The 14,733-nt window shown below is 38.9% G+C and overlaps 1 protein-coding gene across 1 annotated transcript in view; it reads left to right on the top strand.

The window, feature by feature from the left end:
* LOC126298865 (GTP:AMP phosphotransferase AK3, mitochondrial) overlaps window positions 1-14,344 on the top strand; it is an 80,258-nt gene extending 65,914 nt beyond the window's left edge. Inside the window, exons 3-4 of the mRNA XM_049990376.1 lie at window positions 3,562-3,734; window positions 13,256-14,344. Coding sequence (XP_049846333.1) covers window positions 3,562-3,734; window positions 13,256-13,474 — 392 coding nt within the window. The 3' untranslated portion in view covers window positions 13,475-14,344. The remainder of the gene's footprint in view (window positions 1-3,561; window positions 3,735-13,255) is intronic.
* Window positions 14,345-14,733: the final 389 nt, after the last annotated feature.

Here is a 14,733-nt window from a genome sequence, read left to right as displayed (position 1 = left end):
GTTGTCATGACAATGATGGAATACCAGTGTGGTAATTCTGATCTTTCATAGCCAGCAGTAGGACACTTTCAACAATGTTAAGCCTAACATGAAATTTGAACTATGCCTAGAGTGGTGGGTCTGACCACATGAGAAAACTGTTTTGCCATACCTGAAGGATTGTTGTAATTACTCTGGGCAGGACCAGATCCTTCCTCATAGCTGTTGCAACTACCTGCACTGTCCACAGAAATTTGTTTAGGATTCCTGAAGGTTCTGGCCCAGTGCAACACAGCTTATCAAATTCAACATTGGAACCCACTGATTACCATGACAAAGCATCCACTTTCAAGCACTGTGAGGTGGGCCATTAGTGAATATCACAAGAATAGTTACTCAGAAACAAGGTCAAATACTCTGCCGTTCTGTCCACAAGCTTGGGTCAGGGACCAGAGAGGGAGATGAGTAGGTTATGATCTCCAAGGAGGTTGAACTTAGTGCCATACAAGCACACAGGGAACCTTTTTACACCATGTATGATCGCGAGTGCATCCTTCTCACTCTGGGAGTAAATTTTCTGTGCTGCTGACAAAGTCTTTGAGGTGACTGTAATAAGCTGCTCTGAGTCAGCAGTATTTCTGTGAGTGAGAATGATGCTATTGCTGTGTTTGGATGTATCTGTGTTCAGAGTCAAAGGCTTGTCAGGGATGAACATGGCTAAACACAGAGGGGAATAGAAGTGTTGGTTCAATTTCTGGAATGCTGACTGACATGCCTCTGATCAGTCAGACTTCACTCCTTTCTTACGAATCCGATTCAGTGGGTGTCAAAGGTAAACACCCCAAGGAATGAATTTTGCATAGTAATTTACCTTCACTAAAATGACTGTAACTCCCTAATATTTTAAGAAATGGGTAACATGTTGATGCTGGATCATGCTGTGGCATTGGTACTATACTGTCCTTACTTAACACAGGCCTTAAGTACCACATTCCAGGAGCAAGAAAACTATGTCTCAAACTTGCAGTGCAGCCCACTGTGTAATGGTTGCTGAAAAACTGTCTGCAAATGTTGCAGATGCTGTTGTCTCGGGGAGCCAGTAACCCAAATGTCATCCATATAGTTGATGCAGCTTGGAATGTCTTTGATAAGTTGTGCAAGGAAGTGCTGAACTATTCCTGGAACTGAAGCTACCCCAAATGACAAACAATTAAACTGGTACATCCCACAAGGAATATGTAATATTAAAATCCATCAAGACTTGATGTCTAATGGCAACTACAAGTATGCATCTCTGAGGTCAATTTTTGGAAAAAAACTGACTCTCAGACAACCTGACCAACAAGTCCTCAGGATGTCGTATGAGATAAACATCTATTTTAGATTGTGTGTTGATTGTGTACTTGAAATTGCCATGAAGTCTAACATTGCCACTGGGTTTCTCAACTACAGCCCTGGGGGCGGCCCAATGGCTTGATAAAACCAGTGACATCAACCCTGAGATTCTGCCATCTGTCAAGTTTTGCCTTCACTTTATCTTGCACAGTAAATGCCATGGGGCAGGCTTGACAGAAGTTAGGAGCTGCTGACAATTTCAATGTAATGGGGATCTCAAACTTGGTGGCTTTACTCAGATACTCACAAAAAGTTGATCAAACAACTACAGCATTGTGTCCAAATTCTGAGAGACAATGTTAACTTTATCAACTACTTAAAATTTAAAAATAGTGAAAGCATCAAGTCTGAAAATATTTCTTGTGTATGCTGTTCTGCAGCATCAACAAATTGTATGAAATGCTGTTGCAATATCCACCAGTGTTGCTTTTTTATATTTAATTTGCTGCTACCAGTTTTGAATGGTGGTTCATTCTTAGTGGTACCTAGATAAAATAGTAAAATTTTTTGTTGTATTATAGCTGGCCACTGTGGCCAAGAGGTTCTAGGTGCATCAGTCCAGAACCGCACTGTTGCTATGGTCGCAGGTTTGAATGCTACCTCAGGCATGGATGTGTGTAATATCCTTAGGTTGGTTAGGTTTAAGTAGTTCTAAGTCTAGGGAACTGATGACCTCAGATGTTAAGTCCCATAGTGCTTAGAGCCATTTGAACCATTTTTTGTTTTATTATAATGTTTAACTGTGATATAGGACCTTAAATGTAATTTTCCAGATAGTGTCTACTTGTGTGTGGTAATATTTGTGTGCAGTTCTTACAATATTGATTTATGTGTCAGATATAACATTTGTTGTTAAATTTTTACCTTTGGCCAAAAATGTACTTATATTTTATGTAAAATTTGGTGTTGTCACTTGTTATGAATTATCTATGACCAGTAAGAATTTTGTCAAAATTCTCAATGTATTTATTATTTCTATGTTCTGTTTGTTCACTTAAAATGTTGTTCACATTTTTTAACATATGTGTATAGGTATCTATTTCCTCTGTGCTGTTCATGTAGTTTCCATTTTCAGCTCTACAAAGAATGGAATAATTAGTGGTTACGCCTACGGCAGAGTGTCAATTTTCCCAAAGGTAGACACTGAATGCAGAGAGATTGTTTTCACTTGTGTTTATATGTTCTTTGTATTTTGTCATAAATTTTTAAACTGTTTACCTAACGTAGAACATGTCAGAGTGCTGCATTTAATTATGTATGGAGTGGAAAATAAACTAAAAATGAAGACAATACACAGAACACGCAAAGCTGAAAACTGTGAACCTAAGCCTAACTGAAACTTCATGTAACACCCAGCTATCTCCAAGTCTGACATAATATGGTTTGGCTATAGGCCTACTAATGTGCATGTGGACTTCACTGTGAACATAGGGACATTGTCCCATGGTGGAACTTGCCAACATTTTCCACACACAAGTGCTAAATGCCCTCGTGTATGGCAGCCTCAACAAGTTGCAGAGAAATAGGAACATTGTTTCCTCTCATGTAATGACCATTAATCTGGGCCCAAATCTGCTGTGTCTACAGAGCGAGTCTGGCACTTTAGAATGGTGGTTCTCTGCTCCTGCTGCAAACTCGGAGGCAGGTTCAAGTGGCACTGATGGAGACCAGTCCATTGTGGCAACTGTTACATCTTGCATAGTGAGGTGACAGAATCCTCAAAACACTCAGGAATGAATGTCGAGTACTATGACACATGACACCCTGTGAAAAGCATTGAGTGTAGATCCAGCTGGTGAGCAGAGAGTCTGAAAGTATGATCAGGGTCAAACAGGGAACTAAGAAAGCATGATAGCACAAAAGAATTCATGACATGAATTAAAATGAGTGTAGGCCAAATAAACAAGAATTTGAGCTAGACTAGCACGGAACTGACTCCTAAGTCCACATGGCCGAACCAGGAAAGTTGTGACCTCAGGGGCACTGCCTGCTGTATGCAACAATCACACTGGTTGTGGTGGTGTCAATGGTCACTCTGACTCTCAACCATGAACAATGCCTCATCTGACATGCATGAGACTTGTGGGGATACCAAATGAACTATGGAACATGTAAATTTATAAACTGAACATCTGTGAAATTTTCTGTTTTGACATTTACTTCAGTGATATTTTAATGCTGTTGCAGGTTTCCCGAGAACGAGAAACCAAGCAGAGCTGTTACTGAAAAACCACCCTATCACATGCGTGCTGAATCTTATTGTACCATTTGAAGTGATAGTTAATAGGGTGAAAGGACGATGGATTCACCCAGCAAGTGGGCGAGTTTACAACACAGAATACTCACCTCCAAAAATTGCGGTAAATACTAATTTTCCTTATTTTGTATACTCAGAGCAATATCACTTAAAATTTGTTATTATATTTACATGAGCCATTTCCCTGTGACTCTGCCTGCATGTGCATTTGACATATATGTTTAACTCACCTCTCTCTCTCTCTCTCTCTCTCTCTCTCTCTCTCTCTCTCTCTCTCTCTCTCTCTCTCTCTCACACACACACACACACACACACACACACACACACACACATTCTGTAAACACTAGCACCATCACAAACCAAAGGCAACCAATGTCAGAAGTTATCAGTAGTGAAATCAATAATCAGTGGGTGAGGTACCCAAAACGCTTTCCCTCCATTTTCTAACAAGTGAGAGACTGGGATTCCATGCAGAATTTCAACAAAAACCACCATATCTATGCATAAGGTTACTTTCTAAATGAATTTGAACAGCTTCCTTAATACCAGTATCCAAATAGCTGAATATGCATGCCAGAATCTCAGTGTTGTTATATTCCATAGGATGACCAGTGGCAAGACAATGTTTTGCAATGACAGATTTACTTGGTTGTTGTAAGCGTGTGTGCTACTTATGCTCAGTACACTGGCCCTCCACAGTTCTGATAGTTTGACCAATATACGACATGTCACAACTGCAAGCAATACAGTAGACAGCCGCATGACACAAATCAAAGGAACTTGAGCTTAGATAGTGGTCAAAAAACGGACTTCACATCATATTTCCACAAAATTTAACCAATTCTGTTCAAAATGCTTCTTGCATAAGACAAGAAGGCCATAGACTCGGATGCCTCCTTGGTGTTATCATCACTCACCTGGTGCACAGTTGGTTGAAAACACAATGCATGTCTAATCTGTCTTTCACTATAACCATTCTAATGAAAGGTGACTTTGAGTAACTCAACTGACAAACTCTCAGGAGCCGAGATGACATTGGCCCTGTGACAACCAAGATACAAAGTACCGTTCGTGTTGAGTCGGATGGTGACAACTATCAGTGTGCAGATAAAAGTTAATGTGAGTAGGCTTCCTGTAAACAGCATGTCCCAACATACCATCGATGTTCCTCCTGACCAACACATCAAGGAAGGGAAGACTGCCACCCTTTTCCACTTCCATTGTGAAACGAATTTTCGGTCAGATTGAATTCAGGTATTCTAAAAAGTCATTCAAATTCTCACTGCCATGAGGCCAAACAACAAAAGTATCATCTACATATGTGAAAAAAAGCATGCAGGTGTCAGAGACTCCCAGGGATATTCATCAAAATCTTCCTTAAAGTGGCAATAACAGTTGACAATGGGTTTCCCAACGCAACCCCATGTATCTGCCCATAGTGCTGGTCATTGAATAAAACAGGAGGCTGTTGATATTTCTTTCAACATGTTTTGTGGGGTCAGCATCAATCCTGTGATACTCTGAATCAGACTGAACACTGCATCTTTTGAACATAATTCTGCTTGTCCAAAACAACAGTAGTGTTGCCCTTGTCGACAGGTAAAATAACAATATCCAGGTCAACTTTATGGGAATGTAAAGAAGCCCCCTCAGCCACTGTGATGCTATTCTTGGGTGGACTTGCCCTAGTAAGGATCTATTACACTCGTGTACAGTTGAGCTTTGTTTCCAAGGAATTTTTTTGGATTCATTTAATGTTGGCTTCAATAATTTTGGCTTTTTCCTGGGCTTGGCTGCACAGTGCTTCATAGTTACAATCTGACTGGAAATTTCATTCTGTAACTGCCTGGCATGTGGTGAAGTTTGAAAGTTTTTGTGGCTCAGAGTCTGATACTATAACTTGATGTATTATGATAATCTCACGGAGAAAGTTCTTGATGATACAGCTTTATCCATGCTAGGGAAGGGTTTAAATTTTGAACCAACTCCCAAATGTTTACCAGTGGTTGATTTTATTAGTTCTGTTGAATAGGATGCTTTTAAACTACTTACAGAGGAGGCTAGGAGGGAGGTATGTTGTGTTGACAGGGGCATGTCCACCCCAAAAGAGTAAAATCACAGTTGTTGAGAGGGTTGCTGTATGTTCACTTAGAGTTGATCCAAATATTTTACCAGCAGACAAGGGCAATGTTACCTTTGTTTTGGACAAGCAGAATTACATTGAAAAGCTGGAATGTTCACTGTCTGATTCAGCATATCACAGGATTAGTGTTGACTCCACAAAAAGTGCTAAGAGAAAGACCAACAGCCTCCTGAAGAAAAGTTACTTATCTCAGGGGACTATCAAGAGTTCAGATCTTATTGTGCTATCCTGCCTAGGTTGTATGGCCTTCCTAAGGTCCACAAGGAGGGCATTCCTCTTTGTCAAATTGTGAGAAACATTTGTGCTCTATCATGTAGCAAAACACCTTGCTACTATGTTGAGCCCTGTAGTAGGTCAGTTGAACACCATATTAAGAATTCAGTCAATTTCTTATGTTAATTAGAAGACACGTGTTTGAATTAATCTAATATTGTAGTACATTTTGATGTAGTCCCTCTCTTCACTCATGTTTCTCTGTCTGATTCATTAGGTTGACTGAGGTTTGGTTTTGAGCTGAATTAACAAACCTATTTTGACGTGTGTTGACTTCCACTTGTGTGTTATTCAATGACCAGTGCTATGAGCAGACATGTGGAATTGTGATGGAACGCCCATTTCACCTATTATAGCCAGTTTGTTTATGGAAGATTTTGAGCAACATGCATGGGAGTCAGCGGCTTTGAAACCTGTATTTTTTTTTCAGATATGTAGACAATACTTTTGTTTGGTCTCATAGCAGTGAGAATTTGAATGATTTTTTGTAACACCTGAATTTAGTCCACTCAAAGATTTATTTCATAATGGAGGTGGAAAAGAATGGCTGTCTTCCCTTCCTTGATTTCTGGTCAGGAGGAAGGTGGATGGTACATTGGGACATGCCGTTTACAGGACCCCTACTCACACTGACTTGTATCTGCAGCCTGGTAGATGCGACCATTCAGCTCAATGTGAAGGGGCTATTTAGTACCTTGGATGTCATAGGTCCATGTCATCTCAAACCCTGGGAGTTCGTCAGCTGAGTTAGCCCATCTCAAAGTAACCTTTCTTTAGAATGGTTACAGTGAAAGACAGATTATATGTGTGTGTGTGCACCAGTTGAGTGATAACAATACCAGGGTGACACCAAAGTCTACAGCCTTTTTGCCTTACACAGGGAGCATTTCGAACAGGACTGGTTGTATTTTGTGGAAGTATGATGTGAAGTGACTTTTTAGACCACTATCTATGATCAAGGTCCTTTTAGATTCTATGAAGTATGATCTTGGTTTGTGTAAGGCAGGTGTCTAACATATTCTTTGCATCTGTGGCATGTCATACTGTGGCCAAACTATCAGGACTGTGGAGGACCAGTGTACTGAGCATAAGCGGCACACACGCTTACAACAGCTGAGTAAATCTGCCATTGCAGCATGCTGTCTTTGCACCAGTCATCGTCTGGAATATAGCAACATGGAGATTCTAGCATGTACTGGCACCTGTTGTGATACTGCCATTAAGGAAGCTGTTGAAATTCAATTAGCAAGTAACCTTATGAATAGATATGCTGGTTTTTGTTGTGGTTGGCAGGAGAGCCAACCGTATTTTTCTAAAGGAGGCCGAAATGCACGCGTCTCAGCTCGCGCAGGGTGGCGTGAGGTCTGGAACATGACAAGGGAATTAGAATTGAGAAAAACGGACGTAGCTGGTGGAATACTTAATTTTAATCCATTCATGGAGAACGTCACTCTTTATGGCACATGACTCACAATATCAATAGTACGAATACTGGCGCCTTGCTAGGTTGTAGCAAATAACGTAGCTGAAGGCTATGCTAACTATCCTCTCGGCAAATGAGAGCGTAATTTGTCAGTGAACCATCGCTAGCAAAGTCGGCTGTACAACTGGGGCGAGTGCTAGGAAGTCTCTCTAGATCTGCCGTGTGGCGGCGCTCGGTGTGCAATCACTGATAGTGGTAACATGCGGGTCCGACGTATACTACCAGACCACGGCCGATTTAAAGGCTACCACCTAGCAAGTGTGGTGTCTGGCGGTGACACCACAGTTTTCGTTGAAATTCGGTATGGAATACCACTCTTGCACTTGTTAGAAAATGGATGGTCAAAGTTTTTTCTACCTCACGCATTGGTTGTTAATACCACTATCACAATACCACTATTCACAATACCAAAGATATTCTCAGTTGCATTACATTTTATCAGTCTTTTTCTGTTGCCACAGTCTTCATCAGTAGCTGAAGAATCTTCTATTTAGAAGATAAAATGTCAAGTATGAGGTCATAGAATGCTTGGGCGACATCATAATTTCATACTTATTCCCAGTACTAGAACTCTGTGCCAAATTACATCATTCTCCCAAGCCACAAGAAGGGACATTTTCTACTTTAAAACATGTGAAAATCTATGAAATAGTACATATCAAAACAGGCTGACCAGTTTTTTTCTCCTCTCTCTGCATTGCAGTATTCCAGTTGATCCATAGAATCTAGTGGATCACTGTATCACTTTTCTAAAGTGCTGTGAAATTTTTTTATTTCAATGACAGTAGATTTAGCACAATTCCTCAGAGAGAGAGAGAGAGAGAGAGAGAGAGAGAGAGAGAGAGAGAGAGAGAGAGAGAGAGGAGGGGGGAGAGGAGGCAGGGGGTGAGGAGGCAGGGGGAGGGGGGGGGGGGAGAATAGTAGAGAAAAGTCTTAACCATAGCCTAGGGGCTTTTTTCCAGAAAGAATTTTGTCTCTGGGAACATTCACTGATTTGAAACATCCTGACTGATTATAACTGTGCGCCAGAACATGGCTTGAACCGCCAGGATTTGAATCCTGGCCAGAATTAAAGTTTTAATGTGCAAGGAAGCTTCAAATCACTGCACACTCCAGTGCAAAGTGGAAATTCATTCTGGGATAAAATATCTTATTCTCACTGCAAGCTAACTAGGGAATAATCACTAATAAGTGACATAACAAAGTTTTGGTGGCACCATTAGGAATTTCCACCAATGAATCTTGAGGCAAAAAGGGGGGGGGGGGGGGGGTCTATTTTTGACAGAATAAAATCACTAACCTGATTGAGTTTATGGTGACTTGAATGGAATTTCTACTCATGTTTGCACGACTAATGTTCACTTTTTACAGCTGTTCTCCCAGTGTCATGATTAATATCATCTTCATAGTGCTGTAAAGTGAATTAATATAGTTCTTGACAGAATACTGATGTAGAATACATTAAAAAGGTGTTAGATGGGAGCACTCATGCATCATGCTGTACTGAAATTGTCATACACCTAAATAAGGTTGGTAAGTGATCATTGCCGGCCGGGATGGCCGAACGGTTCTAGGCGCTACAGTCTGGAATCGCGCGACCACTACGGTCGCAGGTTTGAATCCTGCGTCGGGCATGGATGTGTGTGATGTCCTTAGGTTAGTTAGGTTTAAGTAGTTGTAAGTTCTAGGGGACTGATGACCTTAGAAGTTAAGTCCCATAGTGCTCAGAGCCATTTGAATCATTTAAGTGATCATTGCTTAAGCTCTTAAATGTGTTCAATCATACTCAGGGCCAAAATCATTTGACAACTTATAGGAGAGCTAACACAACACTCTTATTTTATTTTTAAAATGGTTCTTTAGATGACACCAGTTAAAAGACATTTATTCTTAAGAAAGTTTCTCTTAGTACAAAAATCTGTTAAGCAGCTCACTGCATTTGTTTCATTAAAAATGGTGGAATTTAGCACCAATGTAGATGAACTGTGATTGGATTTTAAACTTCTATTAGTGTTGAACTACTTTATTGCAGTGTACAAAATATACTCACATAAACACTGACACACTAAAAATTATAACCACCGCCATGACAAGTGAGTGTCTCCTGAACTCTTGCTGAAATGGGTCAGTGAGGAAGGCCCATACAAATCTATAACACAAAACCAAGAATAATCAGTGCAACCTGTGCATCCAAAGTCAAGGGAAAAACAACAAAAATCATAGTCCAGTAATGTAAACCAGTCCCAGGTCCACTGTACTCAAATTTCATCCAGTAGCTGATGTAGATGATGTAAACTCAAAAGTGCCTGAGAGGAGCACTTCATCATTTCATCCCTTATATGCTAAGTGAAGGTCATGTGGTTCACCTATGCTCACCTATATGACCCTTTTCTTGGGACCTGGCCTCACCAGTAGCTCTCTCTCTCTGTAGCTACTATCACACCATGCTGCTAGAAGAATAGTGGCAGATCTCCAGTGTCCGTGAAAAAGCTGGGATTGGACATTGTTCTGTAAGTACCAGTGATGTGGCTGTAAATACCAACAAGCAGTCATCCGTGTTGCCCATTCCCACATGGTGCATGTAATTTTACAGCACCAAAATCCCATGAGGCAATTTGGAATCTGAGCAAAGCACCGTGTGATAGACTAAGATGCACCAATTATAATGATCATATCTCAGGATTGGAGTAAGCCTCCTTCCCAGTTATTGGCAAGACTCGGGAAGCTTTTAAATTTAATTTCTTCCCAATATATTTTGAAAATAACATTTTATGAGATTTTAAAAGAGAATTATGTTTTTTTTTTCATTCAATAGCAGTACAAGTCCATTTTTGTTCATTTTGAGATACAGAGTCCTAAAGTTAAATGAGCGCTGAAAAATCTGCAGTTGAGATTCCAGAAATATTCAAGCACATGGCTTCTTGCTAAAGTTGAACCTTTCTTTCTGTTTTTTTGGATCGTTAATTTCAGAAGCATTGTAGGCAAAAAATTGGAGGTAATGGACTTGTACCACTATTGAAATAAGCCCTTCATATATACACTGGTAAATCTAAGCAGGGGACTGTGTCATTGTTTTCCCTGATCTTCTTCAAGATTTGGGTCCCAGGTGAGTATTCTACCTTTGACATTGTATGTAATGGAATCCTGGAGACACTGAAGCAGTTGGGACACGATCGAGGCATGAAATTCTTCATCTGTTCTGTTTTCCTAAATGCTGTGCATTCCATCCAGCACTTGTACTAAGCACACAAAACTGTCCAAAGAATCCAGGGCACCACTTGCCAGTATAGTACCAAGGGAAGGTAGTGGCACTCCCTGCTGGGTACTTGGGTATGTGAGAATCAAGAGAAATTTAACTGCTGCTGAAGCAGTGAAGGAGGCTTATGGATACTTGACAATAGTGCAGTGTGACATCTCCCTGCATGCTGTTGAGCTGTAAAGAGGTGTGCCAATGGGAAAACATGTGGCTGGGTGTGTGTGGCAATATATGGTGACATGGGCAACTCACAAAAAAGTTATGGGCTACCTCCATTCAACTGCAAAGAAGATATCAAGCTCTTCTTATACATTTGCATATTGCCCACACTCCTTTAACGTGGAGCCTCCTCTATAATATACCGAGCGAGGTGGCGCAGTGGTTAGCACACTGGACTCACATTCGGGAGGACAATGGTTCAATCCCGTCTTCGGCCATCCTGATTTAGGTTTTCCGTGATTTCCCTAAATCGTTTCAGGCAAATGCCAGGATGGTTCCTTTGAAAGGGCACGGCCGATTTCCTTCCCAATCCTTCCCTAACCCGAGCTTGTGCTTCGTCTCTAATGACCTCGTTGTTGACGGGACATTAAACACTAACCACCGCCACCACCTCCTCTATAATATGAGGACCTGTATACTTGTAATATACTCTTTTTCAGTGAATAGCATTTAATCCTACCATTTTTATATGCTGACAGATTTTAATGTGTCACAGAGTGGCTTGATGAACCAGCTACATTTATCTCCATAGTTAATTTTACTCTATATCTGTATAGGGAATGTTCTGTATTTTGTAATATTTTACAAATGTTGCTAAATTAAGATTTTATGTTTGTCTCAGGATTGTATAAGCGTAGTCACACAATCTAAGAGGCAGCTGCAGATAGTTTGTATTTTATTGATTCATCAGGTTAAAGTATTTTATATCATGTGTATTGCTATCATGTTGACATACTATCTCGAAAATTCTACATGTTCTAGACTAGCTCATCAAAAATAGTTTTACACTAGCACTGGTACCCTCAAGATTGAGTGCCCTAAACTCAAGCATTCTCTGCCAATCATACATTACATGTCATTCTTAATTTTCTTTTCTACTCATATTCCCTTTGCCTATCTCATATTCACTGCTGTTCATATTGCGTTCCAATGCCTACCTAACTACTGAACCTTGCCCTTCTCATCACAACCTGCTGTATCCTCATAAGTGTCCTTGAAACAGCCATTAACTCCATCACTGGCTTATCTTTTTTCGGTTACTGGTCTGGTGAAATGATATATTTCTTATGCCATTTTATCACTGTCCAGACTTCTTTATGAACTGATTGCAGAATAGGAGATAGAATAGTATTATGATCTGGTATGCATGGTATGCATAAATGAGCTTCCTTGTCTGCACTATAGTTTTCTAAAATGTGGTTTTAAAGTATAAATAGATTTGCTTCCCTCCAAATCTTTGCATCAGAGTATGCTTCTGCCATTCCAAAACAATTTTTGGTGCCACATACTTTTGTAACCTTTGTTGCAAAACATGTCCTGTGCATTGTACTCCCATTACATACTGCAGTATTGTGACTGATAAGACTAACTTCAATGAAGAAGTGCCACCTGTAAGATTACATGGGCTCCAGATATCAACTTACATGAAAATGCTGTTCGTTTTTCTTCTTTGCAACAGCAACCAAAAAGTTATTGGTAATTCTAAAAGTCTATGATCCATTCATTAGACCCATCACTCATATTAAAACTATGTAAGCAATAATACTTTTTAATTTGATATTGTGAATGCTTCATAATGGTGACTCATGATACTGGCTTCGAAACTGGAAATAACTTTCCGACACGTATTGTTAGACAATAGCAGTGACTCAGTGGTAAAGTGCCAAACTATCAATCCAAAGGTCTCAGATTTGATCCTTAGTCAACCCTAGGATTTTTATCTGTCACTTATCACTTATTTCACCTCTGGTAATGTTTGATGATGTGAAAAATGCTGAGTTGCACCATAGTTCAGAATCCATGTTAAACTGTAAGTTCCTTATAACTGACTGGGTAAGTCAGTTCAGAGACTGGAGTAAGTCAACAGCATATAATCTCCAACCGGACCATGCCTGGTATAGCACTAAGTTAGTGGCTTGCAGCATGCACATAGTGCTTTAGGAAATGACTAGTTGACATAACATGGGGACAAAACTTGATTGCATGTCTTTCAAATGAAAAACACAGGCTCTCCTGATGAAGCTCACTATTGGGAACATTGGTAATACATTGGTGAATATGTTGAAAACCCCACTTAGTGTGAGAAATTGCAACAATTAAAAAATACTAATATGATTTTGTATCATATCATCAGTTTTGACGTAATCTTTCACTGAGAGCAACAGCAGCTAAATGTTAATTAATATTAATAATCAAATCCTTGTCTTAATTCATCCATGTAATTTGCTAATTTTGTGTTCTCTTTTGAAGGGAATTGATGATGTAACAGGGGAACCATTGGTACAGAGAGCTGATGACAATCCAGAAACGGTGAAAAAACGTCTACAAATATATGCATCAACAATTGAGCCTCTGCTTGAGCTATACCAGAAGACTGGTCTCCTTCAGAACTTCCAGGGAAAAACTTCTGATGAAATATGGACTCAAGTTTTTGCATATGTGTCAAACTTTATAAAACCTAAAATGTAAATAGGTACTGGAAGGCTGTGTTCCTTCTGAGTATTTGGGACTAAACACATCGACATAACTAAGCTCAAAACTAAGCACAAGCTTTTCAAAATGTATGCAGCTTACTCAGGTGATAATATTGTAATAAAAGTGGACTTTAACCTGTTTGATAATTTTTGTTAACTGATTATACTGTTAAGTGTGATTTCTTGTAAAACATTTAAAGTATTTATGTGTTCATTTTATGTCATCATATGAGATAGACAATAGGTTTTAGAAGTATATTTGTTGTTCTTATGGTTGTGTTTCTTAGCTGAGAATAGTACAATATTAAAAGTTCCTTCATATAAACTGCAGTGATATTGTATTAAGAACTATGTGGAAATTGATATTATTTTAGCTGAATATTTGGTTGTTAAGAACTAAATTGTAATCTATTGGTATTGTGCATGTACTGTGTAAGAACTAAATGGAACACCATTTGATTTTATACATAATCAAACATCCTGAAGCAATTCACGAAAAGTTATTGTTTAAATTGGTACGAAGTGTACCTTTACATATTAATTTCTGTGCTCGTATCTATAGGATAAAATACTTGCCTTGAAGATTGCTCATATTCAAATTTTTGCACAAGTTTGTATGTAAGAGGAGAGAAAATTCATTTGGTCTATGAACCAGAAAAAATATTGATGATATTAGTATTCCTAGTATGATATTAGTATTCCTAAACAAAAAAGGATGAATGTTGCATAGAATGTAGTTATATAAATTATTCAAAATGTCAGAGGGTATATTTTGTTTAGAAATTATAGTATATTTAGATAAGTGAAAGGGCATTTAAATACATGGAAAACTATATAAATAAAAAATTGTCCACTATAACATGCATTTATAGTGTACCTTCTGTAAGATGTGAAATATGACAAGCATCATTCTTTCTTTTATAGAAAGAACCAAATGCAATGAAAATGCCTACTTGTTAATGAATTTGTTTTGTTTTTGTTGTCAATAAATTTAATTTGTAATAATAATAACAAAATTTATAATAATAACAATAATAAATTTAATTTGTAATGATAATAATAATAATAATAATAATAATAATAATAATAATAATAATAATAATAATAATAATAATAATAATAATCATCAATAGCATTCTTCACCGCAGCACCATTCCCGATGGAGCCATGTCATCAATGAATACAGGCCACCAGACTCTCCCGTGCTCTTTGTGCTTGATCTCCTGCAAGGGAAATTTTAATTTGTGAATAATA

Source organism: Schistocerca gregaria, chromosome X, assembly GCF_023897955.1.
Source record: "Schistocerca gregaria isolate iqSchGreg1 chromosome X, iqSchGreg1.2, whole genome shotgun sequence".
In the NCBI taxonomy this organism is placed as follows: domain Eukaryota; kingdom Metazoa; phylum Arthropoda; class Insecta; order Orthoptera; family Acrididae; genus Schistocerca; species Schistocerca gregaria.
Note: the sequence above shows the minus strand (reverse complement) of the source record. Positions and strands in the feature narration are given on the sequence as shown.